Here is a 24034-nt window from a genome sequence, read left to right as displayed (position 1 = left end):
ATCATTAGCATTGGCAGTAAAGACCACATCATTTCCTACAAGAACAATCATGTCTTTACGACACAGCAGTGCAGTGTGCCTGTTTTTGTGTATTTTATTGATTATCCAAACAATGCCAAAGTAAACACTGTACACACTTCAACAAATGAATTGTTCTGTTTTAAATTGTCAGATTAAATTTAACACAATGCTGACTAATCCTATTAGCTCCACACAAATGTATTTAGATCACCTGTTGCCCGGATACAATCTCTCACTGCTCTCAGAAAGTGATTTTTGTTAATGTCAATACAGGCGGAGACGAGGAACGAAAAGTCGGCAAACAGGTTGACTGAAAAAAAAACACACACACAATGGTAAAAAAACTCTTAGTCGTTTAATGGATTGATGGGATAAACACGCCTTGTCCGTTTGCCCCTGTGCTGCTGGTGTAATCACACAAACGTTCCCTCAGTCAGGTCTGATAGTTTTGCTTGGCAGAGCCTGTTTTCAGTTCAGGAAACAGGCGTAACAAAAATGATGTTACATTGTTTCTGATCACAAAGACCAAACAGACCCAGAATATTAACATCGACAACAATAAAAAACACCAAAAGTTCCACATTGCTCCCTGTGATGCAACCAAACCCTGTAAGCTGTTAAAAGATGACCAGCCTCACTGAATTAACACATTCATCAAACCAACACAACTCAAAATTCAAATGAATATTATCAAAACAAAGACTGCATGAAGGTTCAGACTTCATTTCAGAGCTAACAACGACCGGTGTGCCTCACAACAGATGCATGTTGCAAATGTGTCATGACAGGCGATAATGATGGATAAATCAAGAAAGATGAAAATGGGCAGTTCCACGGAAGAAGAAAAAAGGAGATATAAAGATGCATGGGTCAATTAACACAATCCCTCCCGATTCAACATCATTTCCTTTGTGTGTTGCTAATAAATGTGGTTTACAGTTCGTAAATGGAGTATGTATAATACAAATGGAAAAACAAATCCTTTCTGATGAAAGCCCTGTGTAGTGGGAGGGCAGCATAATTCATCTGTAACTCATTTATGGTTACACACTGGAGTCACTACAGAGTCACACTCTTTTAGCCTGAGAGTGCCCAAAGTGCACTGAGAGGAATAATTGCAGGGGCAAAAAGGTTTCAGCGATTATTTTAATGCCTTTGAGAGATGATGAAAGTGCATTTGTAGTTTCTGGGTAAATCTATCTTAAGCTCCCCAAAGTAGCACCATGGAGCCACAATACTTTAGTTTCTCCCAAGCAACAACACAGAGTTAATTGATGTAACTTTCTTTGTAAAACATAATAGTTATTGATTGTACAGTGTTGGTGGAGTTTCACTAATCGAGAAGATAATAGAAGATCAAATATGGAAACTGCATTTGTCAAGTTAATCAAGGGGTCATTAAGGCGTGTACTGGAAGAGCCATAGGCCATTACAGAGCAAGAACATCATTGTTGGTCGATTCTTCAGAAACAAGAATCAAGCTATTTTTTTGTCCAGGAAGTCACATTGAGGTTAGAAATTATTTTGCATCTACACGTCTTGGAACAAGGACTGGAGAACTGTCCAGGGTGTAATCCCACCTATCGCCTGATGTCAGCTGAGATTGGCGCAGCGCCCCCCTCACGACCCTCGTGTGGAGGATAAAGCGGTAGAAGATGGATTTCTTTGAACAACAGTACTTTATTTACTGACTGTGGTTAACACGTGGTTAGAGGTTGGCAGCTAAAATTCAGGCAACAATGACTGAACAAGTAAAGTTATATCATTAACTTCAATTTTGTTTGTCCCCAAGCAAAAGGGGCAATTTGCATTGCATCATAGTACAAGACATGAAAGTACAGTAAGACCATAGACATGGAAAACACATAAAGAAATAAGAAGCAGGCTTAACAACCCCACCTGGCTGACAGGTAGCCGCTATAAAAACACCTTAAAAATACAAAGACAAAGACATGGCAGCAAATGACTACGTAAAACAGCACATGCTGAAAATGACTTCAACATTCTGTCACTTTAGCTTCAAACAATGTTTGAAAAAGTGGTGTGAATGGTGTCACATTTACAACAATATTTATTAACTTAGAAATGTATTAAATAATTAAATCTAAATATTAAATGTTACACCTAAATGGTAAATGTTAAACCTAAATGTTAAATCTGAATGCTAAATATAAATCTAACTCGAACTCGAACTCGAACTCGAACTCGAAATCTTAAATCGTAACTCTAAATGCTAAATGTAAATCTTTCGGGTGAAACTAAATACTTAGCTAAAATGCAAATTCACACTGCTGGTAACAGGAAGTACCAAAATAAAATAAAATAAAATTAGCTAAATATTTAGTTTCACCCGAAATATTTAGATTTAGCATTTATATTGTATTTAGCATTTAGATTTAAATTTAACATTTATTTTTATATTTACGTATATTTAATATTTAGATTTAGCATTTAGATGTAACACATTTAACATTTAGATTTAACAGTGACTTTCAAAAATTCACACCACTTTTTCAAACATCGTTTGAAGCTAAATATGATAAAATACACCCCATAAATAACAGCATTATATCAAATTCACAAAGCCTTACAGCCCGACTGGGTTCACAATCAAGTACAACAATGACAAAAAACAACATATGAAGTTCAGGAGTTAAATGTTATATATATGTGTATATATGCTATATTATATTAAAGGTATATTAAATATACACTGATACAAACCACCTGTGTTGTCTTTATCACTTTTGTTTACTGGACACACATATGCGGCATATTTGACTTGGACCCAGTTGTGATGTGTGAAATGCAGGTTACCTTAAATCAACAGACATGACAGACATGACAGACATGACGGATCTGTGGAGGAAAACAAACAGCTTACTCAGAACGTCGTTAGCTCTTGTGGTTTCCTGCTGACGTCACATTACCAAGCATTGAGAGTCTGTAAACTGATGTTAAGATATTGTTTTAAACAGCCTCAGTTTTTTCTGTTCTGTTTCTTCATATTGAGGTGAGAGCTTGTTGTGATAACCTTCCACAATCAAACAGCACGGATGAGTCCAACATGGTTGAGCGCTTACAGGGAAATGGGAAATGGGAGTGATGAAGTTACCAAGGGAGTACATCTCATAGAAGCTTCCTGTGATTGCTTAAGTGCATGCAATTTATACAAGAGCTTTTATGTTATTAAAAATATTGATTTGTGGTTTTTTTTTTGCAGAAGTAGAATAATAATGGTTAAGTTCTGGGTTAAAATTTAACATCTGAATCTTTCAGCTATTGTATGAATGACTGTATTGTGTAAGGTGTAAAGGGACTGTTGAAGTGTTTGGTTGTATGAGTGTGCTGCCATCTCTGAAATCCAGCTTGGAACACTTTTATTTTCTTTGACAATTTGTAGCCACTTAATCAAAGGTTCAACTACGAAAATATACACCTGTTATTCATTCTGTCCTTCATTCCTTCATTCATCTTCTACCACTTTATCCTCCACATGAGGGTCGCGGGGGCGCTGGTGCCAATCCCAGCTGACACAACATCATTAAAACACATATCAATAATATCTCCTGACATTAAAGGTCGAAGGTTATTCAGTCACCCACCCATTGCCTAAACTATGGAGTCACATAATGTCAACGTCAAAGCTGGAGTCTACAAGTCAGTAAACCTCGGAATTAACCTGCCTGTTCACTCACTCACTCACTCATCCATCTCCTACCACTTTATCCCAGGGTACCACTGTGCATCCTGGACAGGTCGCCGGTCCATCACAGGACCACATAGAGACATACAAGAGTGTCTAATTTGTCTAATCCCCAAATCTGGACGGTGGGAGGAAACCACGAGAGAACATGCAAACTCCATGTCTTCTTGCTGCAAAGGCATAGCGTCATCTGTCCACTCATCACAGCTAACCTCTCAATATACTTGAACGTCGGGGCAAGTTTGGGCAGCTATCATTGTCAAGGACTGACTTTCATTCAGGCTAACCCGTGTTATCTCTTACCAGTAAATGCCAAACCCTAAGGAATCTATTCAAAGTGAGAAATAATAACAGTTATATTTTTAAATAAAATGTTAACAGTTTGTGTAATTAAAAGGGAGAAACTTGATAACGGCTTTTATTTACCTTTTACTCTTCCACCATTCAGGAAAAGAGGCTTGTCAGACATGTTGCTCAAAACCAAAAATGTCAACCACGTTCAGGAGTCAGGACATTAAAATTGTGGGATTCACCCTCTGTGGAAAATTCCATGATGTTTTATTCTGGTTTAAAATGGTGAACAGGTTACATCAGTTATACATCACCATAACAAATGTTGAGTAGAAAGGTGGAGGCTGAGGTGGTGGAGGTTAAGCTTTACCAGCAGAACTGTGAGGCAGCATTCACAGGAATCTGTGAGGAGGGAGTCATATTTACAGATAATGGACTGTCTTCCTGTCTTACATGAGGACCTACCTGTACTATGTAGGCCAAAACCACACACACACACACACACACACACACACACACGCACACACCCACGCTCACACACACGCACACACACACACACACACACACATACCTGGTCTGTTACAGAGTATTGTGTGTGTTGTGTGCACCATGCTAAAGTGAAACCATCTGTTCTCAGTCAACCATCAGAGAAGTGAGTCATAATACGATACTACTTACAGAATTTAAAACAGTCTGAGATTACAATGTAGATTAAGTGCACAGATTAAAGTGAACAGGATTATATAAAATTTTTACTTCTTTTATAAATACTTGCCACTTGGCATTCAGTAACAAACACGTTTTTGAAAAAAGTGTTATCTTCTATTTTCATATTTCTATTTTCTCACTCTATCTCCCTCTTTACTGACATTTAGGTATGCTTTTAAGTAAAGGTTGTATTTAATTATTTGACTGATAGATTAGGAGAGAGATTAGTCACTCTGGAGGAGAGAGTCCCATCATTTGTCAGCGATTACGAGCACCATTTGTTAAAGTAATCACACCCTAGTTGCTGTGGATACGGTTATGTTTCAGCCTGTCTGGCCCAAAACGACACCCACCCTATTGTCAAAGAGTGTGTGTTGAATCAGGGACATAAATCATTCAATCACCAACAAGGGCTGCCTGTATAATCTTACATGCTTTCTGGGTTTATATGCTGCTGTGTAGTTACATGAATCTGCAGTGATTCAACATTAGTCAGAATAAAGTGCCTCCTTGATCACTGATCTTAAGATACCTTATGGATATATACTGTATATAAATATATATATGTGTACAATATACATACATAAACTGTGCTAAAGTCTTAGGCCACCATCAGACTTGTTGTTTCAGCAATGCAGTGATGACCACAGCTTCTATAAAGTATTTAGAGTGACGTATACGCTTACACTTGAACAATAGCACAACCCTGACTCTCTTAAACCCGGAATTCCTAAATCTGTAACACTAATTAATGTCACTGGTAAAAAGGTCTATTACACCAGCTTTATTCAAGGCATACACACACATTCCAATCCAAATGCCAAGGATCACAGAATTTGAAAGACATCAATACAACAAAGCTGGTGGAGACGTGTGTGTGTGTACTGTGTGTGAGGCACGTTGGCACACACTCTCCCACTCACAGCTCATTTTTTGGCTCTGTGTAAGCTCGGGAAAAACCTACAGGTTCACACAGATGCATTCATGAACGGAAACCCCTCGGGCACAGACTCTCCACCAGCGTGAGTCAGATTCAGTTTGGCTCATCTCTGAATGAGACTTGATGACAATTATAGACTGAGCCATTCCAGCTGAAGCAGCCGGTGTTGAGCAGGTTGAAATAGAAGAGTTTCCTTTGTGATTTGACCCGGTTGGGATGAGAAAACAATGACTTTCAATCTCAACTTCTTTTCAATACACAGGTAAGTCCATGCATTCAAACTAGTGTATCTGCTTAGATGAATGTGTTTACCGAGTCAAATGTGTGCTGATTGTTACCTAAGAAATTCACTGTAGTCTGGATGTATTGCCAACAAAAAACCGAGCAGCCTTGGCAAAGGTTTGAACTCTCTGAGTGCTTTCTCTAGTCATTATTATGACTTCTGCTACTGTTAATATTACTACTATTATCATTGTGTCATAACCTGGCTCTTAGTTATGGTAAAGAAGGATGAGAAGCTCATTTTAAGGACTAAAATTAATTTAACAACGTCATGTCTTTACATAAAGCCAAACCTTAACTCAGAGGTAAAATAAGCCACAGACCTTTCTAATCCAATCCAATAATCCAGCCAATAACCCATGCAGTTGCCATCAGAACATCATCTTGCCTTTTATACACCTTCCATTAAGACTACATCAAGAGTTTAATGCATTAAAAACTTTGGTTGGGACACTGTAAAGTTCAAAAAGAATAAATAATTGCAGTCTGCATACCACATGTTGACCCCCTGACCTGACATTATGACAGTATGTTGGAGAGTCCAATGATGGCAATGCTTTCTTCTCTCTTATGGAATAATATAACTAGTTGTAATGATTGCATTTATCTGCCTTTTTGTTTGTGAGCAACATAACTCAAAAAGTAAATTGTATATTTGGCTGAAATGTTCTAGAGGAAGACATATAGACAGATTTTCTTCTTGACATTATGGGACATTATGGGACACTGAGTGAAAGAGATGGTGAGGTTCGCTCTCACTAAAGTGGTTTTCAATGGGTGTAGCAGAGGGAACTTTATGTGAGTTTGACTTTTTCCTTTCTAACAAACAAATGTTTAACTCCCAGCAGATCACAGCAACTCCTAAAGTCAGTGTGGGAGATAAGCTCTTGGTGCTGGCCTGGTTCAGTCACAGGAGGAGTGTCATCAGCCTCTCGAGAATGGCTGCGCCATTTCTTGCTGCTGAAACTTGTGACAGTGCTGCTGTTCCCACACGGAGCATGCATTCCCCTGCTGCTGGGGTGTGTGCTGAGCCTGCGGGCACTGTTGCTGCTACGCTCCCCTCACATCTCCACAAAGCCCTCCACTGTGTTCCTCGGCCAGCTGGCTCTCTCCGACAGTCTGGTTCTGCTGCAGTGGTTGCTCTGGCTCGGGGAGATGCTTTCCTGGTGGATGGAGGAGGTGGACCGTGAGGTTGATACGGGAGTCATGAAGAATGGGGGTTTGGTTGGGTGGAGGGTGGCTGTGAGTGTGCTCTGTCAGCAGCTGCTTAATGCTCACCACCTGGCCTCTCTGCTCCTGCTGGGGCTGCTGGGGCTGGAGGCGATGCTGGTGTCACGCTGGCCCCAACAGACCCGGCGTTTCAGGACTTCTCACTGGGCTCACCTCAGCTGTAGCCTGGTCTGGGTGTTAGTGCTGCTAGAACTCATACTGTCACTACACCCAAAACTCAAACTGGACCCAGGACCACAAACATACTCATCGACACTTCAAGACTCTCAGACTTTATTTGTGGAATTGGTGCCTCCTTCCTCTCTGCCGGCTTTCTCCCCCTGCCTGCGGAGGTCATTGTGGTTGATAGATTTATGGTTGCATTATGCGCTGCTCCATCACAAACCGCAGAGGAGGAAGAGCTCCTTTCATTAAAAATTATAAAAGTAAAGTAATAGGCAACTGTTTATTATTTGATATTTTAATGTATTTTATTTATATAATAAAATGAAAAGAAATCATTGTCTGAAATGTCTTTATATAAAGTTTCAAAGAAACTATTTTTAACTGAAACATCTGCCCTGACGCTACAAGTGGCTGAACTACATAACTTAGTGTGCTCAAACAAAATGCGATTATAGCAACAGTGGAACATTGTCAGTCACTTATTGCTGTAATTAGCTACACCAGTGCCCTTGAGTGAACTGGGTTGAACAAAATATTGTTTTTATTGCTTATGAAGTTTCCATTTGAAATGTTATTCATTTATTCCTACAAACGCTGCTAACTTTGAATTTACAAAAAGGCTATTATAGAAGATGTGTCATCAACATTAACTACTTGCAAAAACAATAAAGGACTTTATTTGTGCTCATTCTTCATGTGTGATTTCCAAGCAAATGCCTCATCAGTTTACATCTGAGATGCTTGTGAAATAAGTCGATGCCTCGGTTTCACACGTTGATTAAGATCTGCTTCAGATTGCAACCGTGTCCTTGTAGCTGTGTAATCTGGCAGACAGCCCAGGGGATGAAAACACCTCTCAAGCGATCATAATATTTGTCAAAAAGCACAGAGCAGCGTCTTTAGCAGAAATCTTTGTGATGCTTTTGATGTATGTGCTGAAATAATAAGTCATGTTTGGTTATGTTGTAGTAATAGAAATGGCCCCACCTTCATTTGTTTTATGGCCATCACCCACCCAAGCTACTGCAGCTGCCACATACATACATGTGTGTACACACACAAGGAAAGAAGACCCTTTTTCTGGGTCAGTGAGTTAAATGTGGATCAGGCAGATAAGACAACTGCTGCAAAGACAAGTGCAGACATTCTGTGGCTTCAGCTCACGTATCTGACGCTACGATCGTCCTGGCACTGCACAAAATGATTATCTCTAAAGGATGTGGAGAATCGTATATCATGTCTGAATCTGGCACAACTACAACACACGTCATTATGTGCAGAGGAGAAATGACTGTATTCGGTATTTAATTTTTAAGTTGTAGTGTAAAATGTGTCCAGCAGAGAGAAGCACAGAGCTACTGAGACCCTCTCTGAGGAGGGACTTATCTTTTATATCAAGCTAATTGACATGGTTGTCTTTGTATGTGTGTGTGTGTGTGTGTGCGTGTGGGTGTTTGTTACCTCTTTGGGACCATTTATTGCATAAACCATGACATTGACAGGACCATAAGTCCTCATGGCAACCAAAATCTGATCCTAATGGGGCAGAACCTCATTTCTTAGGAAGTGGTTTTAAACTTTAGGCTTTAGATTTGAGTGGTTAAGGTATGACACACAGCCTGTTCAGGCTGTGTGTGCGTGCGCGCGCTCCCGTGTGTGCACAATGCTGCAACTTCAAGTGTTCCAACACTGAAAACAAAGGCTAAACAGATTACAAAGGAGAGAAGGAATTCTGGTGGCTGCCCCCGACCCACAGTGGTCTCTGTTGGCAGTGGCAGCTCTGCACAGGCAAAACTAAAGAATGAGAAGACAATGAGGGAGGTCATGTTTTTAAAAACAACAACAGGTCCTGTTTGTCCTCTTCAACAAGTCAAGGTGGATTTGGGCACAGGAGAGACCAGAAGTTCACAAATGTGAGGGGTACTCACAAGTCAACAAATAAAAAAAAGGTATCATGTAAGATATAATGGGAATATCTGATGCAAAGATAATCACATTTAAGTTGCTTCTCATTAGTGAAGCAAACACTTGACTTATCCTTGACAGTTTATGTCCTATGAACTTGATATATAGTTCAACAGCGCCCCCCTTTGGACTGTGTAAGGTTGTGGATAGATAGATGTACAGTACTTCATTGAGCTCAAACTGGGAAATTGTTTATGTGTTAATATTCAGAAGTGAGACAGACCATTAGTCTATAACATGTAAAACTAATTGTTTGCAGATGGTGAGTGCAGGACAACTAACATTCTAATATTCCTATACTACATTTACACTTTTGTTTTTGGCTTTGGGCCAATAAACCTCAAGATTGTGACAAAGAGCCTTAAAAAAAACAACAATAATAGACTATATACATATATATACATATATAGTGTATCATGTTTTTTATATTCTTTTAAAGGGAACACCTCTTTTTCAGAGATTGAGGTGAAACATCAACTAAAATATGCATCACATCCTACGTCTACACAGCCCATCCTCCCACAGCCACCTGTCTGCATTCACAGGAGTAAATCAGGCCGATCAGATCAGTCGTAGTTGATAAAGTTCAATGGAAGCTCAAATTCAAATGCCTGATAGTCGATCTCAAAGTTGTTTTTTCATTCCTGCTCAGGAACACAGAAAACCTAGAAACGTGTGTATTAACAAAACATGGAATACTATACACTTTGGTGTCTATCTTTGGATCCACATGTGAGCAGGTTTTCTCAAGCATGAACTAGATACAATTCAAATATCACTCACTTTGTGGCCAAAGTGGCCAATTTTTTTGTTTTAAAGTGGGATGCTTTTTATTTGATTCATTTTGCATGGCAAAATGCATGGCTTTTTGGGCCCTATTTATTTTTAAGACCTTTGTATTTGAAAATAAAGCTGAATTTTCCGATTAATCTGTAAAGAGCTACAGGCCATAATTACCAGGACACTAGACACAAATCTGAAACAGTTACGCAAGTAATTAAAAAAAAGAGAGAATAATTAACTTCTTCAGGAAGTTGATTTATGAACTTGTGTTGTCTAAACTCTAAATGATCTGCTGTATCACACCAGTATTTCAGAAGTGAAGTGAATGTAATTACCCCCTTCAAATTATACCAGCTCTTCTCTTGAGAAGACCATGTTTGGATATGACACTGCGCTGACCTTTCACTGTGTGTGTGCTGAGCAAAAGAACAGCCAGTTCCTGTCTGCACAGGTATAGGCCAGGGTCAGTCTGCCTCTACAGAGTGAACGCTCGCCCATGGCTGCTCATGCTGCACCATTTAATGCAGTGGGGTAAACAGCCAGTGCTTGCTGTCTGGCTGTAGAGCGTCTGCGGTCTCCCTCTGTGGCCTCAGTCACAGGCAGCAGCAGCAGCAGCAGCAGCAGGACTGATCCAGGCTCTGCTCCACCGCAGATGAGCTGACAAATAATCTGGTCACAAGTGAAAGCTGGGTCCCAGGGGTGAACGTCAGCTCCAGACATACACAAACCTAGCAGATCCCTCTGCTGTCATGTTAATATCAGTATGTACAGCCTGTAAAGCCTGTGTTGTACTGGCTTTGCCACTTTTGTCCAGATCTGTTGTCAAGGCCGAGGTATGTATGGCACGACGGGGCTGCCCCTAAACCCTCCTGGAGCCAATGATTGAGAGGATGGACAGAGGCGAAAGAGGTACAAGCAAAGGAAGTACACTCATCATTGCATTAAAGGAGAGCAGGACAGAGGGGTGGAAGAAAAGAGGAGATGGAGGGAGAGTGAAAGAGGAGGGATGGGGGCAGTAATGGGGTCTTTGTTCTGGTTGGTGTGACTCACAAAGCCTCAGTGCAGCTTAGTTACCATTACCAAACACAGAGAAAAGGAGGGAGGTGTTTGCGTGTATTTGTGCAGACATGCTTGTGTGTGCGTGTGTGTGTGTGTGCGTGTGTGTGTGTGTGTGTGTGTGTACAGGGGGATTTCTGCAGCCCAATCAAACCTCATTGTTTCATCCAGTCAGGAAACTTCAACACAGCTTTTAATGAACATGTTTGGGTTGGGTTTTGTTACTGTTGTGTCTTGGCCTTGACTGGCTGCTCTCACATTTGATTACATGTGATTTATTTATTTTTTTCTTTTTATGGAAAAATATTAGACATAGACGTAGTTTATTTGTTAGTCCTCTACGGAAGGAATGTTGAAATTTCACAAAATAAGAAATTACAAAATGAACATGGGATATAATGAAAAAGTGTTAGATATAGTTGTTGTAGAATTGTGTGGGTTTTATAGTACACAGTAAGTAAGCCTTTTGGTCCACGTTTAAAATGTAGAGAGTAAATGGTCTGTTTTAAATGTTATTAAACACTGAATTTCACTTTTACAACTGTCAATAATGTTCATAATGTTCTGATTATTAACTCAAAGATATGAGTATAATATAAAACCAATTTCATTCAAACACTGTTAGACAGTGTGTCATTGCAGATGAAGTCATATTTCCACAAAGTTAACAGGAAACACTGTACGGTTTCAGAATGATATACGCTTAAGTAGGTGTCATTTCAGAATGACACCTACTTAAGCATATATCATGTTCAAAATGACTACATAAACAACGACACTTGAATCGTATTATGAAACGTCATGAAGGAAACGCGACTTTATCACAGAGTGTGACTCATGGAAATGCTCTCCAACACAAACAATCCTGGGGGGTAAAGATATCTGGGGATGATGTGTAATGTACTGCTTGTGTACACATGAATGTGTGTGCATGAATTTGTATGTATATGTGTGCATGCATATGTGTGTGTCTGACCTCAATTTATGCAGTAAGCAGGATGTCCTGTCCTCCCTGCTGCTATTGTGGAGTGGTCAGCCTGCCAGACGCGTCCTCCACAGACCACTTCCCTTCTTTCAAGTGCCTCTACTCACCCTAACCCTCACACACACGCACAGAAGAGCCCCATGCCAGCCTGAACACAATGGAAACCTACCCAACACCGCCCTGTCACCTAACTAAAAATAGTTCTCTGTTCGTAGCCTCAGACATGAAGGTTGAATTGTAACAATGGTGAACAGGACTTTGATCAGCCAAAATAGCACTATGTTGTTCAGAGTTATTGAACATTGGCTGCAGTGACAGTCAGAGGCAGAGACTCTGAAGATGTTGTCCCTATCCTGAGCTATAATTACAGTTTATTTTTATATGAGCCTTCCGTTTTATTTTAAGGTTTGTTAGCAGTGGGTCCCAGGGTTAGTCTCAGTAAAGGAAGCCTGGTTATTCTTTGGTACCCATAAGCATTTCACATTCATTTGGATTTATTAGGTGGTATAGATGTTTTTTATGGTAAAAGCTTTCAGATTTCAGGATGGATTATTTTCAAATTTGACCCATAAGATTGCTGTTTAGTCTGTAATGTTCTGTTGTAATGTTTTTTGTGCATGCATTTAGATTAATTAAAGGTCTAATGTTCTCCCTGTGTGTGTGGGTTTTCCCTGGGTTCTATGACTTCCTCCCACAATCCAAAAAACATGCAGATGGCCAATTGGACACTCTACTGGACTGGAGACCTGTCCAGGGTGTACCCCGCCTTCCGCTCCATGTCAACTGGGATTGGCCCCAGCGACCCTCATGTGGCGGATAAAGTGGGAGAAGATGAGTGAGTAAAGGTCCAATGTAAAAGAATTAGTGACCTCCACTCACCCCTGCCTTTCCCAAGTGCATCAAGGAACAGCACGGGCCTTCACATACCAGAAAGGACATACTTCCTCATCATTTACATAATAATAGTTTTTATCTTAGAGGGAATATCTTATACAAACATGCTCATGTTAGTATATTATGTTTTTTGCTAACAAACCCACACAGGACCTTTAAAGGTAAAATTGGTTAAAAAAAAGTGAGCTAACCACAGCTGATCACCAGGGGGCCCCCAACAGCATGTGGAGAAAAAACAAAACATTTAAAGAAATCTAGATATTTTTAGACATCTAAAACATGTCTATCTTATCTCAAATTATCAATTTATTTTTTTTGGAGTTGAAAATGGCACATTTACAACATTTCTGTATTTAAAAACCTGCTGTTAGTTCTGTATTTTATTTTTAATTCAAGCTCATTATCACCTCACTTGAAAATGAATACTTGGCCACTTTTGTGATTTTACTGCCCTCAAAGGTTAATAAAAAGAGTGGCACTGGTTTGGAGTCATTAACTAAACTATAATTGATGCTATTGTAAGTGTTACATTTGTACCAATAAAAGTGAAGCAATAGTGAACAGCATAACTTCAAAAGTACAGATTTGGATAACATTTTCTGGGGATGGAGTTTATTTCCCAAGAATGAATTTGGAAGACTTTAGTGGAGGTGTTATGGCTCTGTGTTGAGGTTGCACTCCTGTTGCTTCTGTCGTAAACAAAGGAATCAAACCCTGACAGCTGCTGAGATGACCAGCCAATTAATGACCACATTAAAATAATAAAACACACAAAAAGATGCTGGGAGAGATTTTTGCACTCACTTAACTCCGGTCCTCGCAATTGTGTCCTCTAATTAAAAGCAATTAAAAGCAAAAATCTCCTGTTCTTAAGCACTTTTGTAGAACATTACATTGTAACTGAGTTCTTTTTAATATTAAATGTTATTATCCTTGAAGACAGTGGTGTGAAATATGTCATAATTCCATCATCAATTATTGTGTTTTGGCCAATAATCCTGTATGATGATGTCAGAGTGACCTCGACCTTTGACCACCAAATTCAAATGAGTTAATCCATGAAACCAAGTGATCGTTTGTGCTAAATTTGAAGGAATTTCCTCAAGGCGTTCTTGAGATGTTCACAAGGCCAAAGACCTGTTCTGAGAAGTCACAGCGACTTTGACCTTTGACAACGAAAAGATCAGTTAATTTGTGAGACCAGAAAAACCTTTGTACCAAATCAGAAGAAATCCCTTCAAGGCCGTAGGATATCACATTCATGAGAGCAGACCAGACAGATACTAAAACTAAAAACATGATTCCTGTGCCCGGGTGGGATTTTCATAATTTTGTTATCAGACGACGATCAATAAAAACATCACTGATATAACCAGGACATTGCATGACTACTGCACAACGAAAGGTTGTGGGTTTTATTTTGTTTTTGGTTGAAAATTCCATCAGTGAAAATCTAAAACACACACACAGTTTGTGCAGCAGGCTTCATTGAATGTTCTATTCATTTGGTCATCATCCCATAACCTCAACCATAACCAGTTAATGCATCACCTACCCTTAACCGAACCCCGATTCAAATCTTAGCCCACTTCCCCAAAAATCAGGGTTTTTTTTCCCAGAAAAGGTCCTAAAAAGAGCAACATATACAAGCGTGCACACACACATGTAGACAAAATACACACTATCAATCATTTTCCGATGGTCCCTTATAAGCACTCTTTTGTGCTTATAAGGGACCACATTTAGGGATGAGACAAATTGGACACTATTAATTGACTGTAGGTGTGAGTGCGAGAGTGAATGGTTGTTTATGTGGTCCTGTGATGTCAGCTGGGATTGCCACCAGTGCCCCCTGCGATCTTAATGTGGAGGATAAAGTGGTAGAAGATGAATGAATGAATGAATGAATGCATGTAGTGGCCTTGAAAAACACAATGTTTTTTTTTGTTTTTTTTTAAACCAAGGTGCATGAGTTCTGTCACATACGTATGTCATTACAAAGAAACCAAAAACCAAATCTAAATAAAGACAGTGGATTACCAGCAGCGTTCTTACCCCAGCTTCACTGTTCCATATGTGTGTGGTGAAAAACATAAGAAACAACTCACCGTGTGTGTGTGTGTGTGTGTGTGTCCTCTCCTTCACTATTTGATTCAGGAGATTCATCTGGATGATGGAGATTCAAAACCTAGTTCAGAGTCAACAAAGACTGCTCCATCCCAGCTCCATCCCATTTCTCTCTTTGCCTTTCAGCTTTGTAATTAGATTTGAAAATGTGGTAAACTTTGCTAAGTACACTCATAAAGATCCACTTTGTAAAAATGAGCGGCATCTGATGGTGAGATTGCAGTTTGCCACAAACTGAGAACTCCTGCACTCACTCCTCCATTTCCCAAGTGCGTCAGGAAACTACAGTGACCTTCACATACCAGAAAGGATGTAAACAGTTTCATACAACTCTGTCCACACTGTCACACATAGATGAAAGCAACGTGGTGCTTGTCTACTGCGATGTGAGATTAAAGATTAAAGATTAAAACATCACATTTTTTGGCACGTCTTTAAATACTCGGGCAAAAGAAGTAGGTCAAACTAGTCTTTGTTGACTCTGAACTAGGTTTTGAATCTCCTTCATCCAGATGAATCTCCTGAATCAAATAGTGAAGGAGAGCACACACACACACACACACACACACGGTGAGTTGTTTCTTATGTTTTTCTCCACACACATATGGAACAGTGAAGCTGGGGTAAGAATGCTGCTAGTAATCCACTGTCTTTATTTAGATTTGGTTGTTGGTTTCTTTGTAATGACATATGTGACAGAACTCATGCACCTTGGTTTAAAAAAAACATTTTGGCTTCTTCCATGTGTTTTTCAAGGCCACTACATGCATTCATTCATTAATTCATTCATCTTCTACCACTTTATACTCCACATTAAGATCGCAGGGGGCGCTGGTGCCAATCCCAGCTGACATCACAGGACCACATAAACAACCATTCACTCTCGCACTCACACCTACAGTCAATTAAGAGTGTCCAATTAGTCTCATCCCTAAATGTGCATGTTTTTTTAATTGTAGGAGGAAACCAGAGTTGAACGACATGGACAGGTGAATGATGAGGACAGGTGAATGATGAGCACAGGTGAGCGATGAGGACAGATGAGGACAGGTGACAGGTCCCTGAGTGAGTGAGAAAGTTAAAGCATTTGTGACCTTTGACCCATTTTGACTGATACATTGTGTGTTTATTTATTTTATTTTGTCGGCACTTTAATTCGTAAAGGTTTGCCTTTAATTAAAAACAATTAATGTGAGATAACTTTTACTTCTTACTACTTTACTACTTCACTTTGACTTGAGTACATTTCTAGACCAGTACTTTACTTGTACTTAAGTAAAACCTTATCAAAATAGTGATACATTTACTTGAGTAAAACCTCTGCTGACCAAGTCTCCTTGCTGTAAAGACAACAGTACTAACCACTAACTACTACTTTTAATAGGTAGTATATTTCACTTCTGTCAATAAGTTATCCTAAATGTTACAAAATGGACCTTTAGCTTTTGGTGTTTGATGACACCAATCTGTGTGTGTGTGTCCCCCCTTCCTTCACCACAGTCCTCTGTTCACCCCTCCTCCACTCACTGCTCACTTGTGGAGCCATTGTCTCGCTTCCTGTGCAGCTCCGTCTCTCCACATTAAAACACGCACGCTCGGGAACGCGCTCGCACTGGGCGCGAGCAGGCGCTGTGTGGATGAGGGGATGCGCACAGACGGAGCGAGTCGACAGGATTAATGGAACGACCTCGCACTGGCTGCGTTCAACTGACGTGAAAGTGTCTCGTACTTTTGTTTTGGAAAAGTTTGGGAGTCGGAGAGAGAGCGACAGAAAAAAACACTTGAATAAAAAGAGCGTGTACTGTGTCTCTGTGGGTCTGTCGTGACAGTGTCGTGACAGTGACCGCTGCCGCTGCTGCTGCAGCAGACAGACATCAGTGAGCTGTCACCATCCACTCTGCTGCCAGTAAGTTTGTTTGTCTTTGTCAAAAACATGTTGAAGTCCAGGAAAACTGGGCTGTAACAACGTGGTGATAGTGTGGTAATACGGAGATAATGGGACAGAAATACCATGTTATTTCCAAAGTAATATCCATGTAAAACACATCCTTTTATTAGTTTATGATGATATTTTATGAGAGTATCTTGTATCTTATGGAGTTATTTATTGTATATGTATTGACTTCATTGACTTAACATCTGTTTGAGCTCAGTTCTCATTCTTCCTACTTTCTATGTTGGCCTCTCTGATTGTATTCTGTATTCCTTTTATATTTGGAAAGCACTTTTGTGCACATGCTGTTTGGTGACAAACATGATTATAGGGTACCGTCATTGTAAGACTTTCACGTGAACATGTTTGTGAATTGCAATTGGCAATGACCACATTATAAAGTTGGAAGGAATCCTCCCTTATGCTCTATATAAAACATTTTTATTAATGGTGATTTCTATAATAACATGACGTACCATTGTACGGCGGTCAGCGGTCATATCTGAAAACAGAAGTCAAGTTTTTCTTATTACATGAACTGAACACAGATATCCTCCAGTGTAGGCTGATGCAAGTTAACTGAAGACTCAAGGGTGAGTGAGTGAGTGACAGTGTAATCACCATTACAACCACAACAAGGAAACATTTGCTTAATAAGCTTTAACGTGTCATGGTCCACTGTGGAAACATTTATTATGAGCCACTTTATTAGGAACACCAGTTGCAGTTAACTACTGGTTAAGATAAATGTATAATCGGCCAATCATGCCATGCATTACCACACGTCCGGACAACATAGTTCAAACCAAGCGTCAATATGGAAAAGAGAAATTGTTTAAGTGACTTTGAATTAGAGCTGAAACAATTAATCGATAAATCGATTACTAAATTAATCGACAACTATTTTGATAATATTTTTGATATTTTAAGCTTTTTTCATGATTAAAACAAGATTTCTGATTGTTTAAGCTTCTTAAATGTGAATATTTTCTTCATTTCTTTACTCTGGATAACACAGAAATCATTAAAAGTGAATCATTTTGGTTTGTGGACAAAACAAGACATTTGAGAACATCATCATTTCCAGGTTTGACGAACAACGATCAACATTTTTTTAAGGTTTTCTGATATTTTATGGACGAAGCGATTAATCGAGAAAACAATCGACAGATTAATCGATTATGAAAATAATTGTTAGTTGCAGCTCTACTTTGAATGCGACAAACAAAACTTCTGGAATTTTTACAAACAGACAATTCTAGGGTTCACAGAGAATGTTCCAAAAAAGAGAAAATGTGTTGTTGATGCCAGAGGTCAGAGGAGAAGGGCTCGTCTGGTTGGAAAATATAGAAAGGCAACAGTAACTAAAATAACCACTCGTTACTGCCAAGGTCTGCATGAGACTGTCTGTGAATGCAGGTGAATGTCAAACCTCAAAGATGAGATATAAGCAGCAGAAGATGAGATATAAGCAGCAGAAGACCATGTTGGTCGACACTCTCATGAACCCAATGAAGTGTCTGAGTGGGAGTGTATCATCAGGATATATCTGATACCATCTTCAGAGTGTGTTTTCTTTTTTCTATTCTCCAAAACCAAAAGAAAATACCATAAAAACCCCAGTGTTGAATCAATAGGGTAGATTCATGGGGCAATAGGGTAGATTCATGTCTGCTTGACGTCGGTGGAATATGGTGCAACGTGAGACACATTTCTGCTGACTTAGACCTTCCAGATTAAAATACACCAACTCTACGAGCTGCACTGACTGTAAAGAGTGAAGATGTCTTCGAACACAACCCTTTGCCCCAGCTCGTCTCCCACCTTCAACCCTCCCCCTGCCTTCTTCCTCCCAGCATGTGAGAGAAAAGAACAGCTGGATGTGAGTTGAGCCTGAACTTGATCCGACCCGCTGATCCTCAGATCTGTGGGTCCCAAAGGCCTGTTTCTGTCGCCGCCGCCGCCGGCTCCGGGGGGAAACCCTGTGACTGTGCAGCTGTTCACAACCTGTACATGAAGTATACACAGTCACACACAGGAATGAAATCACTCAGCAGGACCTCTAGAAATCCACAACATGCCTAGATTTCCCTGTGCAACAAGTCTGGAGTGGTGCTGTTTCTTAAACTGGACGTTTCTAGAGGCTCAGCTCTTTTCAGGAACAGCATCAGCTGAATATGAAACCAGCGCCGTCAAGAGTTCTGGGCTTGAGCCACAGGACACAGAACCCTTTACAGTGTGTGTGTGTGTCTGTGTGTGCAAATGTTTGCCTGCTTGTGTATGTGTGTGGATACTCGTGCATATATAAGTGTGTGTTCAGAGCAGCCGGGTACAGTGGCCGTATTGTAAGGGGGCCGGAGGAAGCTTTTTGGGTAGGCGTGTGAAAAAGCAGTAAAGATGTCCCACTGCAGCTGGCACAGGACAGAGCTGATGGACTGCCCACACTCACAGCGTTGCCTTTGTGTGTGTTCAGTGTGAGAGTGTGTGTTGAAAAGACAGATGCAGTGTCTGTCATCCACTCAGGATATCCACACGCGATGCCAATAGCTTGACCACCTCACTGCTGCTTTAGCTCTGTTGCGTAACACATGGCAGTAAAGTGGCTTTTGAATTGCTCCTCTGGAAAATTGGTCTATAGGGAGCAATATTTGAGTGAAAAAGTGAAAATAAAAAGAAAGGTTAAAGTTGATAACAACAGAGCAGAGGCCAAGATGTCCTGACTTCATAGGACAAGCTAGATAGTGTCTACTGAGATCCTCCCTGATCCTGCCCAACAAAAGGGGAAATACTTGTAATTGTCATTCAAGTGTCTGGCGACTCACTCTAAGTCATGTATTGTATGACATGTGCCTTTGTGATAGTCAACTTCTAAAAGCTGCTATTTCAGGATGTTGATGGTGATGTTGAGTGTTTAGTATAGTGTTGCTGCTGTGTCACTCTGTGTTAATCTCTACAGTAGAGGCTGTGAGTTAATGTATGGCTTCTAAATTGGAAGAAACAGATTCAGATTAAACCAGCTTTCACTGGGATGAGACTCACAAAGCTCGGGTGTATTTCCTTTCACTTGATTTATAACTGGAGGTAGATTTGTTTTTGTAACCTTGACAATGAATGTAGCTGAAGTGCATTTAATCTCTCAATCTCTGGCACGTTAATGTATTGGCAGCGGTTCACCTCTCACAGTCCTGCTGACAGTCTGAGTGCTCCATGCCACACTGCTGCTGGAAGTGAGACCAGCTGCCCGGATGAGAGCTTTTTATACTGACAGATAACACATGAATGTGCAAATACTGCACTGCATGAACATGTGTGTGAATGTAACTTCTAGGCATGAGCCGATACAATATTCAGTATCGGTATCGGTCCGATATTGGTCAAAATCACAGGCTCGGATATCGGACAGCTGAAAAATGTAAAGTCTAATTTCCTATGTACTGTATATTGCATGTTTCATTGTGCAGACTGTAAACATGTAAATACAAAGTAGCAGCAGCATTTTAGCTGAGCCACGTTGTTGGCTGAATATTTATTACACAGTTGGAAAAGTATGTCTTTGAAATAACTTGAAATGGCTACAGCACAAATGTGTTGTTACCAGCTTCATAGTTAAAAAGATACAAACAAATGACTAAATCGGACTGATATCGGACTTATAAATATTTTGCGAAGGAAACATTGTGATGGTAAAACATGGTTGTCATCGAGTTAAAGGATAATTTTTTCAGGTGTAAACTAATGTATAATGTATATAATGTAGCTACCATGGACACTTTGATATCTTTGACGGCTATGATAGATAAAGGAATTGGAAGATATGTACTGACAAATGTCTAGCAGTTTGATGGATGTGTCCGTTTTAGAAGCTGTATTTTAAGTTTTTGTGCAACAAGGTTTTTGACCGTCAGGTCACTAACTGACATCAGGTTACATTGTCTTACTGTTGGAATCTATAGATCGTCATTCACAAACTGAACATCAAGGGAATATGTATCTGTGTTGTATATCCTCGAGAAGCTTGGACACATGTGGATAGAAATGTAACTTGGATGTACGGCAAGTGGAAATAAATGTGCAAACCCTTGAATTCCAACAGTACCAACGAGTCAAGCCAATTGAAACCTAATTGAAGCTAACGACTATTCATTGGCTTTGAAAGAGTACTTTTGCAACTACAATTCCTCTAACTATCTTTGTTACTTGTTACTACCAAATAAAATCGAAGAAGAGTTGGTATGATGGTCTGTATTTATATAAAGCTTTTCTAGTCTTGATGAGCTGCTTTCCACTACAGTTTTGCCATTCACCCATTCACACACTGCAGCATGGGGTTAAGTGCCTTGCTCAAGGACACATATAGACTAGCAGAGTCAGGAATTGAACCCACAACCTTCCAGTTGAATGACAACTCACCCTACCACTGATCTACCATTGCTCCATCACTTTTTGACTACTCAATGACTAAAACTTAAGAACATTTTATATCAGAACATTACTTTTGATGCTTAAGTACAGTAAATGTCATATGCTTTAAGACCTTTACTGAAGTGATATTATAAAAAATAACTTCTACCAAAGTAATTTTCTGGTAAGATACTTGTACTTTTACTCAAGTATTAATTGTAGGTATATAGGTACTTTATACAAGACTTTCCAACAAAATGTACATTTAGGATTAAGACTTATGGAGATTTATGGGGAAAAAAAAGTTTTTCTATCTCTAGAAGATTTCTTCTTGAATTAAAAATTAAAACACAAACTCATATTGTGGTTTGTTAAATAGTGTAATGGCTAAAAGTGACTAACTGATACTTTACAGAGAGCTGGAGTTGTTTGTCTGTAACTTTTATTGTGAGGAAGTGACGGTGTGCTTTTTCCTTTTCTCTCCACAGGAGAACCGAGCAGCCCCGCAGCCGTGCATCCTGACTGTCTCTGTCAACATATTCATGTCTGAATGTCCACCATGGCTCAAAGGAGATTTGACTGGTGGATCCCCTGCTGACACCTTCCATCCCCAGACATCCGCCTTGGCTGAACCCTTTCCTGACAGCTTTGGTGTCCCCTTGTTCCTTGGAGCTTCTCTCCCCATCTAAGCTGTCGCCATGGCCAGTCTGGTGCTTAATGAGACTGGAATGGAGGACTGTGGGATTGACGACTCCTTCAAGTACAACTTGTACTCTGTGGTCTATAGCGTGGTCTTCGTCCTTGGCCTGATCACCAACTGTGCTGCACTCTTTGTGTTCTGCTTCCGGATGAAGATGAGCAACGAGACCACAATGTTTATGACTAACTTAGCATTATCTGACTTAGTGTTTGTTTTCACGCTGCCATTCAAGGTCTTCTACAACGTTAACCGCCACTGGCCGTTTGGAGATGGACTTTGTAAGGTATCAGGAACAGCCTTCATCACCAACATCTATGGCAGCATGCTCTTCCTCACGTGCATCAGTGTAGACCGCTTTCTGGCAATTGTCTACCCTTTCCGCTCACGCTCCATACGCACGCGCAGGAATGCAGCACTGGTGTGTGCAGCAGTGTGGCTGACAATCGTAGGAGGAGGAATATCCGTGACCTTCTTCTCTACCATCAACAGTACAACCAGAGCCACCACATGTTTCGAGGGATTCTCGAAAAGCACCTGGAAGACCTACCTGTCCAAAATCACCATCTTTATTGAGGTGAGTAAATAGCAACACATTGATCATTTGTGTACTGTTTAAAATCTTATCAATTACAATAAACCTTTCTCACACTTTTTATTATCATCCCAGATTGTGGGCTTTCTCATCCCCCTAATGGCCAACTTGGCATGTTCCTCGCTGGTTCTTCGGACACTGCGTCGCCCGGCAACAGTCGGTCATGGCTGTGACAGCAAGAGGCGTGTCTTGCGAATGATTCTGGTCCATCTGGGAATCTTCATCATCTGCTTCGTCCCGTATAACTCTATCCTTTTCCTATATGCGCTGGTGAGGACGCAGGCCCTCGCTAACTGCACTGTAGAGCGCTTTGCCCGAACTCTTTACCCAATTACTCTGTGCTTGGCCAGCCTCAACTGCTGCCTGGACCCTGTGGTCTACTACTTCACCTCAGAGAGCTTCCAGAAGAGCTTGACCATGGGAGGAAAAGGTTTGGGCTCCCGACCCAACAGCATCCCCCGTAGTGACACAGAGACCCAGGACACAGCAAACACACCAAAAGACACGTGCACTGTAGCCAGCAATGGAAAAGAGTCAAAGACGTCTGAAAGTGCGTTCTGACTCAGGAGGAGATAGAAGGTAACCGAGGACAGAGAGGATTTGAAAGACAGGAGCCCTGAATTAGAAAAAAAGCAATCATTTGTTTTGTCTGGAAGTGACAAACACATAACTCAGCAGATTAGTTCAGCCCAGAGGTAAGTCCTGAGGTATGGCCTGAGCTTTATGGATTAATCCACTGCTGGAGAACACAGGAATGTATTTGTGTTTATTATGAGAGATGACTGCAGGGACCAGACAGTCAGCCACATCAGGACTACTGTGATAGACATGCAGAGCCTCTAAAAGAGACTCCAATACATCATCACCAAGGCTTAACACACAAACACTTGCAAATGCACTGGACTGTGGATAAGATGGAGATTTCCGTCCACATGGTTAAAGTACTTTAGTAACACACTGAGCCCTAAGGTTTTATTGCCATGAAGCTCAAGCTTTCACAGCGTATTATATCATTTTAGACGTTAATGTTATGACATTGTGTAGTGTGGTGAGACCTTTTGTTATTATAACACAGCAGTGCGCCGACCTGCAAAGTTTAATGTGTCTCATGTTGAAGTTTGAGGCCATTAAATGTCTGTTTTCAATTGCTTTCTTGCCAGCATTTATTATTTCTTGGTGGTCAAACTGGCCTTTGTCAGGCTGACAATACGGAGGAATGTTATAACCTTGTGCTCGGGGAAAGGCAGTTCAAGTC

The 24034-nt window shown here is 40.4% G+C and overlaps 2 protein-coding genes across 3 annotated transcripts; both read left to right on the top strand.

Annotated features, from left to right (window-relative positions):
* The first annotated feature begins 5828 nt into the window (after window positions 1–5828).
* LOC131472903 (uncharacterized) lies at window positions 5829–7598 on the top strand. Of its 2 annotated transcripts, none has more exons than XM_058650390.1 (2): window positions 5829–5928; window positions 6797–7598. In XM_058650390.1, exons 1-2 carry the CDS (start codon window positions 5894–5896, stop codon window positions 7590–7592), a joined length of 831 nt encoding a protein of 276 aa, XP_058506373.1. In that variant the 5' UTR covers window positions 5829–5893; the 3' UTR covers window positions 7593–7598. The 2 variants fall into 2 exon arrangements, with proteins under 2 accessions (XP_058506373.1, XP_058506372.1); XM_058650389.1 differs by having other exon boundaries at window positions 6794–7598.
* A 9149-nt stretch (window positions 7599–16747) lies between these two features.
* lpar4 (lysophosphatidic acid receptor 4) lies at window positions 16748–23927 on the top strand. Its single transcript, XM_058649589.1, has 3 exons — window positions 16748–17059; window positions 21976–22761; window positions 22855–23927. The coding sequence occupies exons 2-3, from the start codon at window positions 22186–22188 to the stop codon at window positions 23338–23340; spliced, it is 1062 nt and encodes a 353-aa protein (XP_058505572.1). The 5' UTR covers window positions 16748–17059; window positions 21976–22185; the 3' UTR covers window positions 23341–23927.
* Window positions 23928–24034: the final 107 nt, after the last annotated feature.

The sequence above is a fragment of the Solea solea genome, chromosome 14 (assembly GCF_958295425.1).
Source record: "Solea solea chromosome 14, fSolSol10.1, whole genome shotgun sequence".
NCBI classification, from domain to species: Eukaryota; Metazoa; Chordata; class Actinopteri; order Pleuronectiformes; family Soleidae; genus Solea; species Solea solea.
This window is presented reverse-complemented; position numbering and strand designations above follow the sequence as displayed.